This window comes from Polypterus senegalus, chromosome 4, assembly GCF_016835505.1.
Source record: "Polypterus senegalus isolate Bchr_013 chromosome 4, ASM1683550v1, whole genome shotgun sequence".
Lineage (NCBI taxonomy): Eukaryota > Metazoa > Chordata > Cladistia > Polypteriformes > Polypteridae > Polypterus > Polypterus senegalus.
In genome coordinates, this window is record NC_053157.1 from 229,431,947 (window position 1) to 229,446,586 (window position 14,640).

Below are 14,640 nucleotides of genomic sequence, written 5' to 3' on the forward strand. Positions count from 1 at the left end.
ACATATATATATATATACATATACATATACATATACATACACATATATATATATATATATACATATATATATATATATATATATACATACATATATATATACATACATATATATATATATATATATATATATATATATATATACATATATATATATATATATATATATATATATATATATACATATATATATACATATATATATACATATATATATATATACATATATATATATATACATATATATATATATATATACATATATATATATATATATACATATATATATACATATATATATATATATATATATATATATATATATACATATATATATATATATATATATATATATATATATATATATATATACATATATATATACATATATATATATATATATATATATAAACTGCTCAAAAAATTAAAGGAACACTTTGAAAACACATCAGATCTCAATGGGAAAAAGAAATCCTCCTGGATATCTATACTGATATAGACTGGGTAATGTGTTAGGAACGAAAGGATGCCACATCGTTTGATGGAAATGAAAATGATCAACCTACAGAGCCCTGAATTCAAGGACGCCCCAAAAATCAGAGTGAACAAATTATGTGGCAGGCTAGTCCATTTTGCCAAAATTTAATTGCAGCAACTCCAAATTGTACGCAGCACTTTGTATGGCCCTGTGTTCTTGTATACATTCCTGACAACATCGGTGCATGCTTCTAATGAGATGACAGATGGTGTTGTGGGGATCTCCTCCAGATCTGGACCAGGGCATCACTGAGCTCCTGGACAGTCTGAGGTGCAACCTGGTGGCATTGGATGGACCAAAACATAATGTCCCAGAGGTGTTCTATTAGATTTAGGTCAGGAAAGTGTGGTGGCCAGTCAATGGTATCAATTCCTTCATCCTCCAGGAACTGCCTGCATACTCTCACCACATGAGGCCAGGAATTGTCCTTGCACCAAGAGCCACTGTACCAGCATAGGGTCTGACAATGGGTCCAAGGATTTCATCCTGATACCTAATGGCAGCCAAGGTGCCTTTGTCAAGCCTGTAGCGGTCTGTGTGACCCTCCATGGATATGCCTCCCCAGACAATCATTAACCCACCACCAAACTGCTCATGCTGAATGATGTTACAGGCAGCATAATGTTCTCCATGGCTTCTCCAGACCCTTTCACTTCTGTCACGTGCTCAGGGTGAACCTGCTCTCATCTGTAAAAAGCACAGGGCACCAGTGGTGCATCTGCCAATTCTGGTATTCTATGGCGAATGCCAATCGAGCTGCATACTGCTGGGCAGTGAACTCAGGGCCCATTAGAGGACATGGGGCCCTTGGGTCACCCTCATGAAGTCTTTCTGGTTGTTTGGTCAGAGACATTCACACCAGTGGCCTGCTGGAGGTCATTTTCCACGTCCACAGGATCGTCATCAAAAGGGCACGCCATGCTCAGTAACCTTCTGAAACAAACTTACCCTGGAACATAACCTGCTCGGTGGCAGGTTATCTTCAGAGAGTAAGCTGCTATGGTTACATACATACCCAGAAAGTTACCTCCGTTTTTGGAACCGAAAGTTGAGGTTATCCACTAACTTACCCGGGTATGTCACATAACCTGCTTTCTGGAATACCCCCCAGGACGGATAAAGAAGGAAACGTACACACAAGCGAGGAGGGTGTGTTGAGCAGATGGAAAGAGTACTTCGAGAGGCTGATCAATGAAAAGAATGAGAGAGAGAAGAATACAAAAGCAATTACTGTAGATGAAATTAATGAACATTTAACCTCACTTTACTTTTTAATAACGTCTTTGTTTTTCACAATCGTAGATACCGTCATTCTTGGCATACGGCATGCAGCAGCGAGCAGTGAGGCAGACCCCGCCCAGCTTTCTACTCCTGACGTCACTCTTCCCCCTCCCTGCCTCAGATCAGCGCGAATAAATCACTCCTACAAGCGAACTATGATACTTAGTGCAATGAGAGAAGTCGCAAATTCAACCGGAATGTTCAAGCAAATTATAGAAAAAAGCCCGATCTAAATCCGTTAAGTAGTTCACTCGTGAAAAGCAGACAGACAGACAGACAGACAGACAGACAGACGTTGTATTATATATACTGTATTGCCTTGGAAGAATAAAGACTCTAACAAACCATATATTTAAATACCAAGTTTCATTATCTGTAAAGTCTGACTTCTGATTCTAAAACTTCTTGCAGCAAAAACTGTAATTGAATACTCCTGATATACCTAATGGTCCTCTCACCAAGAAAGTAGCCTAAAAGAGAACTTCAAAAGTGAAGTGAAAAAGCCAAACAGCGGGTAACCTTCCCGGTTCAAGACCGCTGCCATTACCGTGCTCTTTCTAACCACATGTAGAGAGACGTTCTTGGGAATACAAGTTAGGCGTTAAAATGTATTTGTCAGCACTTCCAGAACTAACAACGGTAAAGATCAGAAGGATTTCAAAATTGTAATTGTCAAAATTCTTCACATTTTACCTGGAGTTGTTCATAAATGTCGGAAAAAATGATGACGGTTGACAAAGTCAATGATTAATAAGACGAATCACGCTTTCATAAAGATTTAGTGACACATTAGCACTATATACACCCTCTCTCGATTGACTCGCCCCTCACAAAACCTGCGGTTTTCATTCCGACATTTCCCCTTCCAAGCTTGTTTGTCGTTCCTTCACCTCTCCCCCTTTTTCTTACACGTGTCTTCGTTGCCATTCTTCTCAGGTCGATTGTTTCACTGGTTGCGAGATGGCAGGGGGCAATACTGGTTACATTTTAGTGCCACAGAAAAATAAAAACAAAGCTATGTGTGATGCATCAAGTGCAGCACGGCAGCAAATAGTACTCTAAATGGCTTACTCGATACTGAATCCGCGCTTGGAAAAACTTGGTATATTTTACTAATCATGTGGCAACCCATCACATACTTCTCCGCGATCAAAACCATAGTTAAAAAAACACTGCAATTGAGAAATTCACCTAACCTTCCCATATTAAAAAGTGTACGTATTTCATTCAGACTTACATTAAACCTGTTTTCTTTTTATTAGATCCATACATTGTTTTTAAGCAAAAACACATGATAGTGACTCTACACACTGTATATTTTGCTATTATCCCAAGAGACTAAATAAGCCGCTATCCGCTATCCTATACCACTCCTCTGATGGAGTCAAGACATGTTTGCACACGCACCTTTGTGGTGAGCGTTTCCTTTGCAAAGTCAGTTCCTTTTGAACTTCTAATGAGCGCCTGGGTGGCACAGATCTTCGTATAACAATGTCAGATCTCGAGCCGAAAGCAGCGCTGAGAATAACTGGCCAAACAGATGTCGGGTTCCGTCGCATTTAATGACATCAAAATGTTGCTCTGTGCACACGCGTTAATTCTCGTACGCATGCGCACAAAAGGCAACGGTGAAAACTTTATTTCATTAAGAAAGCCTTGCGCTCGGTTTTAATAGAAAATAAGCAGCGACTGATGAGGCTTGTAAAATGTAAACTTTTCTACTAAGCGTGTCGTGGAAAGAATATAATTTGCCTCTAAAAAAAAGCAATTGTGTGTACCGGCAGGAGACTCTGATCGAATATCGGGCCGGTCACGGTCTGTGTGATTAGATTATTGGGGTCTTCCAGTAAGCTAAATCGGGACAGTCTGCATTGATTCGTGGTCTCTGTGTAAGGATGTGTGGAGGAGATTTCCCTGCAATGGACGGTCATCTTATCTCAGGCTGATTCCTTGCTTGCGCCCAATGCTGCCGGGATAGGCTTACGGGTCTGTGAATCTGAAATGGAAAAACGGGTACAGAATATTAATGAATCTGAATTCATTCATGTAAACCGTTTATATTCATGGCCCTGCAGTGGGATAAGAGGGATGAAAAAATAAATGTTTGGCTGTATTTGCAGATCATCAGCTTGCCCGTTAAATATCGAACATAATTTTTTTTTTAAAAGTTACTGACAGCCAGGGGTGGATCTGCTATGAAACTAACGAACTTTAAGCTTCAGTGCCCATAATCCCGGAGGCTATCCAGAAGCGACTTTAGTCCACATTGCTTTATTTTTAAACTGCCACATATACTGATTAAATAAAAAAAAAAAAATGTAAAAAGATTTAAAAAAATTACGGTGATCTGTCGTGGAACAACCCCATTAAATAAGATAACAGTGGTTACCCGGGCATTGCTGCTGGTTGTAATTGGGCCCTACAACATTTCAAGCTTCAAGTTCCTAAAATGTAGGTCCCCAATACTTATTTAACTAGTAGTGATTTACAACAGAGTGCAACCTTGCAGATCCAGCATTGTGGGGTCCAGTCTGATGCAGGATCATAGTCAGTGGAAAGTGGTCGCTGTCCCCGTGTCTACGTCAAGTTATTCACCTACATTACTACATTGACTACATTACATTCACTCCATTAAGTGAAGTTATTTCCGATCACTACTTAATTACATTTGATTTAGTCCTGCCCTTGCCAACGCACTCACAGATTAAAACAAAGACAGTGCGACATCTAGATTGTAATTCTGCTTCAAAATTTATAGATACCTTGAGTAAGTCGAGTGTAATTGTGGAAAACCATTTAGATCAGTTAACATCAAATGTAAACGTGGAAAACAATTTAGATCAGCTAACATCACATTATAAAGTGACCTTGAGAGATGCTCTGGACACAGTGGCTCCCCTTAAAACAAAAGTAATCAAAGCACATAGAAACTCTCCCTGGTTTAATGAAAACACTCAAGCTCTTAAATTAGAGTGTCGAAAACTGGAGCGCAGATGGAGAACAAAAAAACTACATGTCTTTTAAATTGCATGGACAGAGAGTGTTAATAAATATAAAAAAGCCCTCTTTAAAGCTCGCTCAGAATACTATTCTACATTAATAGATAGCAATAATAAAAATCCTAGGGTACTGTTTAGAGCAGTGGCTAAATTAACAAATGGAAATTCAGATCAACAGTGCAAAATACCAACAGATATTAGCAGTACAGACTTTATGAACTTCTTCAATGAGAAAATTAAAAATATAAGATCCCAGATCTCAGCATCACAGTACAAACCAAATACTAGCTTAGCAGACCCTGTCTCACATTGCATTCAGCACTTTAGTAATTTTAATCCTGTAACTGAGCAGGAAGTCTTAACTTTAATTACTAAAATGAAGCCCACTACTTGTTCCCTAGATCCAGTGCCAACAAAACTAGTAAAAAGTGCAATGGATGTTCTTGCAGCCTATTCTAACCATTATCAATAGTTCATTACTGCATGGCACATACCTGATGCACTAAAAGTGTCAGTCATTAAACCTTTACTTAAAAAGTCAGACCTAGACCCACACATACTAAATAATTATAGGCCTATTTCAAATTTACCATTTCTCTCTAAAATACTAGAAAAATAGTCGCCAGTCAGCTTCAGTCACACCTTAGGCATTACAATTTATTTGAGAAATTCCAGTCTGGCTTTCGCACTGGTCATAGTACAGAAACGCACTAACACGGGTTGTAAATGACATTCTGATATCCTCTGATGAAGGAAATTCCACTGTAATTATGTTGTTGGACTTAAGTGCAGCATTTGACACCATTGACCATTCTATTTTACTGCACAGGCTAGAAAATGATGTTGGGCTTACAGGCCCGTGCTCGCTTGGTTTAGTTCTTATTTATCAAATCGATTCCAATATGTACAGAAATGTGCTGACAGTACTCCATCATTATACACAGAAGTTCAATATGGTGTCCCAGGGCTCAGTACTGGGACCTTTACTGTTTTCACTTTACATGCTTCCACTGGGATCTCTCATTAGGAAACATAATGTCAATTTTCACTTGTACGCAGATGACACCCAGTTATACCTTTCATTTAAATCAAATGAAGTTTCTCCGATGTTGTCTTTAATTAGTTGTGTTAGTGAATTAAAGGAATGGATGAATGAGAACTACTTGTCTTTAAATACAGATAAAACAGAGATGTTAATTGTTGGAGGGAATGACGCTGATCACAGCAATATTTTGTCATCATTTAACTCAGTTGGAATCCCAATTAATTTTACTGAATCAGCCCGCAATCTAGGAGTTATCTTTGATTCTAGCATGTCATTTAAAGCACATATTACAAAGTTGTCCAAAACATGTTTCTTCCATCTTAAAAATGTTAGGAAATTAAGGCGCTTTCTAAATAAACAGGATCCTGAGAAATTAATTCATGCATTTATTTCTAGTAGGACTGACTACTGCAATGCGGTGTTCACTGGCTGTTCAAACTGTTCTCTATACAGCCTCCAGTTAATCCAAAATGCAGCTGCAAGAATTATTACAAGAAAATATGAACACATAACTCCAGTTCTTAAATCCTAACACTGACTCCCGGTTAAGTTTAGGGAAGATTTCAAAATCCTCCTTTTAACATATAAAGTATTAAATGGCCGTGGTCCGGCTTACTTGTCTGATTTTATACTTTCTTGACATGTCTCCAAACCTTCTAACTGATGGACAAACCATTTCTGTGCTCCTGCTCTGTCACTATTTGTCCTCTTTTCGATTTTTTTATCTGTTCTGCAGAGTGACAGATCCATGATGGAACCTTTAAATGTTTTCCTTGACAACTCTTTCTTGTTTTCTGCCTGTAGGAAGATGTATGTTTCACATCATTCAAAACAGATTGCTTTTGGTTACTTGTTCCTTGAACACAATACCATTGTCTTTCAGGCTTAAGAAAGGTGTTGTCAAATTTCCAGTGGAGCCTTTTGTGTTATACACCAGCCCCTAATCCTTCACCATTCTTCATTTTGCAGTATGCTGTATACCAGAAATACCATTTAAGAGTTTTGTCGTTTTTATGTAACTATTCTGGAACATTCAAAGCTATTGCATTAATAATTCAATTCAATGTATATTTAAATGAATCCAATTCAATAAGGCTTCAGTTCTCCTTCTGTCCAAAGTGAATTTTGGTGTGTGCTTCAAGATGGCGGAGTTGGTAGAACTGTTTGCCGCATTCACAGCAGCAATGCTGCTTCTTTTTAATGTGAACTTTCTTGTGTCTCTGAAGGCTGCTCACACATGAGAACTGTTTGCCACACTCTGAACAATAGTGCGGCTTCTCCCCAGTGTGAATTGTCATGTGTCTCTGCAGACTGCCTATTTGTGTGAATTGTTTGGAACATTCCGGACAGCCATGTGGCTTCTCACCTGTGTGAATCCTCATGTGTGTCTGGAGGCTGCTTATGCGAGAGAACTGTTTGCCACATTCGGTACAGCAGTGTGGCTTCTCCCCAGTGTGAGTTCGCATGTGTGTCTGAAGATTACTTATTTGTGAGAATTGTTTCCCACATTCAGTACAGCAATGGGGCTTCTCCCCAGTGTGAATTCTCATATGCATCTCCAGACTGCTAATACGTGAAAACTGCTTGCCACATTCAGCACATCCATGTGGTTTTATCCCGGTGTGAATTCTCATGTGTGTCTGAAGATTGCTTATTTGTGAAAATTGTTTGCCACAGTCACTGCATGAATGGGGCTTCTCTCCTGTGTGAATTCTCTTGTGCGTCTGAAGACTGCTGATTTGGGAGAACTGCTTGCCACATTCAGGACAGCAATGTGGCTTCTCTCCTGTGTGAATTCTCATGTGTGTCTGAAGACTGCTGGGGTGTGTGAATCTCTTTCCACATTCAGAACAGCAATGAGGTTTCTCCCCTGTGTGAATTCTTCTGTGAGTTAGAAGATTGCCAACATGGAAGAACTGCTTACCACAATCAGAACAGCAATGTGGTTTCTCTCCTGTGTGTATTCTCATGTGTGTCAAAAGACTGCTTGGATGGGAGAAGAGTTTCCCACAATTAACACAACAAGGGAGCTTCTCTCCTGTGTGAAGTCTTCTATGTATCTGGAGACTCCTGCTGTGGGAGAACTGTTTCCCACACTCCTGGCAGAGATATGGCTTCTCCCCCTTGTGGGGTCTTCTGGGCGTCCAAGCAAAGGTGACACTTGAATGTCTATTGGTGCTCAGCGGAGATCCTGTGGTCTTGTTTTCAGAACAATGACAATCCTGACTAACAGATGACTGGGAGAAGCTATTATTGTCCTGTAAACCTGTTCAAAGAAAGAGGTACATTTTAAAAATAAAGTATATACCTACATATTTAAAACTAGACTATTAAAAGTATAAGAAATAAAAATGCAGTAAGGTAACAAAAATAGATAGATAGATAGATAGATAGATAGATAGATAGATAGATAGATAGATAGATAGATAGATAGATAGATAGATAGATAGATAGATAGATAGATACTTTATTAATCAAACCTAATTTGCAAAACACAAACAGAAAAACTAACAAACCAGAGCTACTGCTACTACGGAGGTATGTTCACTTTCTCTTTTTATTACAATAAAATTTACAGTTACTTTTCTTGTGGATCTTTATTTGTTCCATTGTTCAGCAGACATTATCATGGTTTAGTAATCTGCCTTTTGGTAGCTGATCTCACTCTCAGTATCTCTAATCAATGTTGCTGAATGAATTAACAGTATCAATGGTGGAAACATCTACCCTTGCCTTAAATCAAGTCATCTCTTGTTAGGCTCTGCTATCTGCTGTACGCACAATTAGAGAACGTTTTGCCTGCCTAGACCACCCACAGTCATAAAGCTTACAGTCTTCTCTTTTCTTTAGCTTAATACCTCCGATCTTTAATTTAACATTCAGTAAAAGATGATTTGTACTGAGACCCCAACTAATTGTGAATCAGTCAAAAACTGTATTGTTTTATCAGGAAGACTATAACAACTTATTGAATTTATATCTCTGACTGTAAGGTATGTACACATTTGACTCCTCCTTCATTACTGACTAATGAAGCCCGCGTGTGCATGACAGCAGCAGCAATTTCTTTTCCTTTTTTAGTTTCCAGAAAGACAAAGTCAAAAACGCTTCCAAATGCTGTCTGTTTTCTTTTACGTGTGTTTCGAGCATTAACATTGACTTCAGTGCAAGAAGCGTTTGGCTTAAAATGCTTGGAAAGTGCTGCTGCAAGGAGTCTTCTAAACCACTTACTGCTGAAATGCTTACATGTAAACAGTGTCAATGAAGATAACGTCAGAAACTGTTCAAGTGGTTTAGGGCTCCTCAGCTCTAGTGCTAAAAGTAGAAAAGAAAGCGCTTAGGAGTGAAGAGGCCACAAAGTTAGTACTTTTTTTTTCCTTTTTGGAATGTACCAAGGAATTTTATATATATATATATATTGTAATAAGGATGCTGTATAGCGCCCGACCCGGCACAGACTGACCCAGAGGCACTTACAAGATTAAAACAGGCTTTATTATCTTCAGCTGAGGGACACGTCTTCCCCATGCCACACAGCCCAACACAGTCCCAAAGCACAATTGCAATACACAAAGGAAACACTACAACACTCTTCTCGTCCACCACTCCTCCTCACCGAGCTTAGTCTTCCTCCTCCCGACTCTGGCTCTTGAGTGGTGGTGGCTGGCCCTTTTTATAGCCCACCCGGAAGCGCGTCCAGGTGCTTGACCACCTGGTCCTAATTGCATTTCCGGGTGGGACTGAAGACTCGTCCAGCCGGGCTTTTGACACCATGGAGCTCCCCCTAGCGGACATCCGAGCTCCCAACCAGGCTGTGGAAGACTCCATCTCCCATGGAGCCATTCAACCAGTTGGGGGATTACCATCGGCCAGGGAGGCTGCCACCAAGCGTCCCAGGAGTGGTATTGAGCTGCCCATGGTTGCTCCCCCGGAACAGATGCAGTAGGGACCTGGCTGTCCATCACAATATATACACTCTACATACAGTATATATATATATATATATATATATATATATACAGTTGTGCTTGAAAGTTTGTGAACCCTTTACCATTTTCAATATTTCTGCATAAATATGATCTAAAACATCATCAGATTTTCACTCAAGTCCTAAAAGTAGATAAAGAAAAACCAGTTAAACAAATGAGACAAAAATATTATACTTGGTCATTTATTTATTTAGGAAAATGATCGAATCTATACTAATAAAAGGAAAAGCACTGACTGACTGACTCACTCACTCACTCACTAATTCTCCAACTTCCCGTGTAGGTAGAAGGCTAAAATTTGGCAGGCTCATTCCTTACTGCTTACTTACAAAAGCTAGGCAGGTTTCATTTCAAAATTCTACGTGTAACGGTCATAACTGGAACCTACTTTTGTCCATATATACGGATATAGCCAGCAGCTTAGTCGCCGTGTGAGGCGGAGTTGCATCCTTCATCATGACGCCTCCCATGTAATTGAGTATCTGCCCATATAAGGCCGTCTGTCAGCAGCTATCCAATAGACACGCTGCCGCGAAATATTCACGGGTGAAGGACTGTGCTTATGCAAACAAAGATGAGATGGTCAGGCACAAACTCAGCGAAAGTGCGAGAGAAACTTTTAAGTGCCTGGTCTGAGCTAACATTAAATAAAGCCGTGGACATCGGAAGATCACACGAGATATTTGCGAGATACAAGTTTAATGAATAGACGCAGGGTATAAAGCCTTGGTGCTAAAGACCTGGCGAAGTCATGGAGAACATGGAAGGACGAGTTCACATTATACACAGAACTTGCAATGCCGGAGGCAGAGGAAAACACTAAGGTTAGATTATTCCGTTATCTTATTGGAGAGAGCGGCAGAGAATTGTGTCAGGTGCTGACCGGTGATGTAAAACCTGATGAGTTAACCATGAGCTTGATCAGTAGTGGCTGTCAGGGCCTCCAAGGCCTTCTCTGCTGGCCCAAAAAAATATCTGAATCACAAACTGATGTTAATTATATTTTTTCCATGAATACTTATTAAATAATTCCAAATAGTTTGTCCGCTTCCTTTCATAGCTTTTCCGATGATTGTGCTGCTTCCAGACATGTATTTTCGTATTAAAGCATTTAACCAATCACATTTCAGCCATCATTTGTTGCCAGACAGAGTCAAAGTCAAAGAGGCCTTCACAATCCATTCTGCAGGCCCTCTAACCCAAAATAAATTTCGATTAAACTGTTGCTTCAACCAATCAGATTTTGAGTTGGAGTCAGTAGGGCCCTCTAGCAGGCGTATGGCAACGTCATCGTATTCAGACCCATTGATTGGATAGAAGCCGATATGAGGAACTCTCCGAGGCCACTGAACGCACTGCAGGCGCTCCGAGCACATGAAGAGGTCAAGTGCAAGATCCTCATGCGCACTACCTCCGACTCCATGGCAGGATTCTGGACAATATTATTTGCCAGACACAGACCAGGTTTCAAGACCACGAAAACCTGATGTTTGTCACGCTCCTCCTCTCCCAGAAGTTTCGAGAATACAAAAAATATTTCCCACATGCAGCCTTCTCCAGTTTAACACGAGAGCCACAGAGCGGTTTTTGATCTGTCTCGGCTAAAAACAGAACTGACTGTAATGTATGTCATAGATGATTTTGCAGGAAAATCTCCCACTGATCTCCTTGACTTACTTCATCAGAAAAATCTGAATGAGAGCATGGGGCAGCTGTTCACATTGGTAGATTTGGCGGTGACCATTCCTGTGTACACTGCTTCTGTCGAGCGGACATTTTCAGCCCTAAAGCGAATTAAAACTTAGGCCAGAAATAGGACGGGGCAGGTTCGACTTTCAGCATAAGCTTCGATGGCAAAAGAAAGGGACTTTTTGATGGAACTGAAGTGCACGGATAATCCTTACGACAGAGTAATTGAACTGTTTTTGAGGAAAGAGAGGACGATGGATTTTGTTTACAAATAATCTGAATTTTTGGTGAGTAAAATGTTGCGATTTTCCTAAATAATATTGCAAGTTTATGAGTTATTATTGTTGTTTTTTATGTGTGTCCCGACTGTAGCTGCAGTAGACTAAACCCTCCATGCAGAAACATTATCATAAGGCTTAACAATCTTATGGTTACACCTTCTACGTGCACCCAACCGTCCTTACTACGAAGTTTTCCTTGCTTTACCGCTGGCTGCTTCTTTCCATTCACCTTCCTAGCTCTTTATTTAAACAGTTTTCCTTCTCACTTTCTGCTCTTTCGCTGTCTTCTCCCTTTTCGTTCAGAATACGCACCTCCTTGCCTTTTTACAGTCAGCTCCTCTTACGTCACACCATGGTACGTTTAGCACAATAAATAAATTAATACTGGGAATGCCAGTTAAACATCTTACAATCACGAGTTCCGATTTGGGTGGTGAACACTTCGATGAATGAAACCTGTTATCTTTACAACGGTTGACAAACACGGAATGTAACTTCAAAACAACACATCCTCCAAATATGAACCTGATTGAAAGAAATAATGATAATCAAATCCTTGATGACAGCAACACTCATAACAGTCACAAAACAATTACATTGACAATCAGGTTATGTTGTTTTTATAATGTTTCCTTTTCTTTTTCATTACTTCTTTAACACACTACTTCTCCTCTGCAAAGCGGGTATTTTGCTATATATATATATATACTAGCAAAATACCCGCGCTTCACAGCGGGTATTTTGTGTGTTAAAGAAGTAATGAAAAAGAAAAGGAAACATATTGAAAATAACGTTACATGATTGTCAATGTAATTGTTTTGTCACTGTTATGAGTGTTGCTGTCATATATATATATATATATATATATATATATATATATATATATATATATATATATATATATATATACACACATACATACATACACACACATCTATATATCTATATCTATCTCATATATATATATATATATATATATATATATACATACACACACACATCTATATCCATATATATCTATTTCTATCTATATATATATATATATATATATATATATATATATATATATATATATACTCTCTCTCTCATACATACATACACACACACACACACACACACACATATATATATATATATATATATATATATACACACACCCTTTGGGGTGCGAGCAGCTGTTAATGGGGGGTGCCAGAATCCATCGATGAAGAAAAATAAAAAACATTATTTGTACAAAATTTTAATTTATCTATCCATTCTTAAATAATTAAATGGGCAGACTATTTCGTATTAGTGCAATACGCTGCTTGTTAAAACGGATGACTCCTGCTCTTATGTGCACTTAGTGCTGCGTGGGTATTATGGACTATCGTATCTGTTCAAGTTCTATTTAAATTTTACATATAAGTAATTTTTATTTAGTCGACAGAAATATGTTTGGTAGGAATGTAAGTTAAATTTAGTCATCACTACATAAATTTTTCTTCACCATAGAAATTTAAAGACTAAATTCAACTTACATTCCTACCAAAGATATTTCTGTCGACTAACTAGAACCTACTTATATCCAAATAGAACTTGAAAAGATATATTTTTTCGAATCTGATCGCACATTGTAGAGCGACTTGACGCGCACCACATCGAGCCTTCTAGCTATTGAGCTGTCACCTGCCTTCGTCAATAAGTGACCCTCGCTTCGCTCTTACTTTTTTACTGTTCATTTAATCATGGGTAGTCGCGAAAAAATTAGAAAATGGAAGGAGGATTACACTGAGTAAGGCTTTACCAAAACAATTATTGATGGCGAATGAAGTATCCATTATTCATAAAGCTTCAATTGGTGATCTGTTTTTCTGCGTTAACCTCATATTTTTTCATACTTCTTCTCAAACTAAGGGGGTGCGAGGGTAAAATGAATCGGGAAGCGCTGATTTATATATATTGACTATATTGAAATAGTTTTACTGTCAAATAATGCAAACAGTACGCGGCACGTGTTTCGCCCTAATTCTGGGCTCATCAGGCAGTACACACTCACTGCACCCCCTGTCGGTAATCGAACCTCGAACGTCAGCGTTAGAGGCAAAGCCTCTCGTGTTGTGCCATGGCGTGTGGTTCGTTTATTTGACAGTATTTAGTCAGGAGATATATATATATATATATATATATAAGATAACTCCTGTAGCCACAATAAATGCCTTTATTGAATACACAAACCGGGGTCAACAAGTTCCTTTCTACTGCAGCCACAGCCGCAACATCACATAAACAACATCAATAATAACTCATAAACTTGCAATATTATTTAGGAAAATCACAACATTTTATTTACCAAAAATTCGGACTATTTGTAAACAAAATCCATCCTCCTCTCTTTCCTCAAACACAGTTTAATTACTCTGTTGTACGGATTATCCATGCGCTTCAGTTCCATCAAAACATCCTTTTCTATCGCATTTGAAGTTAATGCTGAAAGGCGAACCTGCCCTGTGGTATTTCTGGCATAAGTTTGAATTCACTTTAGGGCTGAAAATGTCCGCTCGACAGAAGCAGTGTACACAGGAATGCTCACCGCCAAATATACCAATGTGTACAGCTGTCCCATGCTCTCATTCAGATTTTTCTGATGAAGGAAGTCAAGGAGATCAGTGGGAGATTTTCCTAAAAAATCATCCATGGCATACATTACAGTCAGTTCTGGTGTTAGTCGAGACAGATCAAAAAGCACTCCGTGGCTCTTGTGTTAAACTGGAGAAGGCTGCATGGGTGAAATTTTTCTTGTATTCTCGAAACTTATGGGGGGGAGGAGCGTGACAAAC

At 38.9% G+C, this 14,640-nt stretch overlaps 1 protein-coding gene across 1 annotated transcript in view; it reads right to left on the minus strand.

Annotated features, from left to right (window-relative positions):
- Positions 1-6,409: 6,409 nt before the first annotated feature.
- LOC120528883 (zinc finger protein 160-like) overlaps positions 6,410-14,640 on the minus strand; it is a 56,965-nt gene continuing 48,734 nt past the window's right edge. The window contains exons 6-7 of the mRNA XM_039752959.1: positions 9,109-9,177; positions 6,410-8,128 (exon numbers count right to left, since the gene is read on the minus strand). Of these exons, the coding sequence (XP_039608893.1) occupies positions 6,960-8,128; positions 9,109-9,177 (1,238 nt within the window). The 3' untranslated portion in view covers positions 6,410-6,959. The remainder of the gene's footprint in view (positions 8,129-9,108; positions 9,178-14,640) is intronic.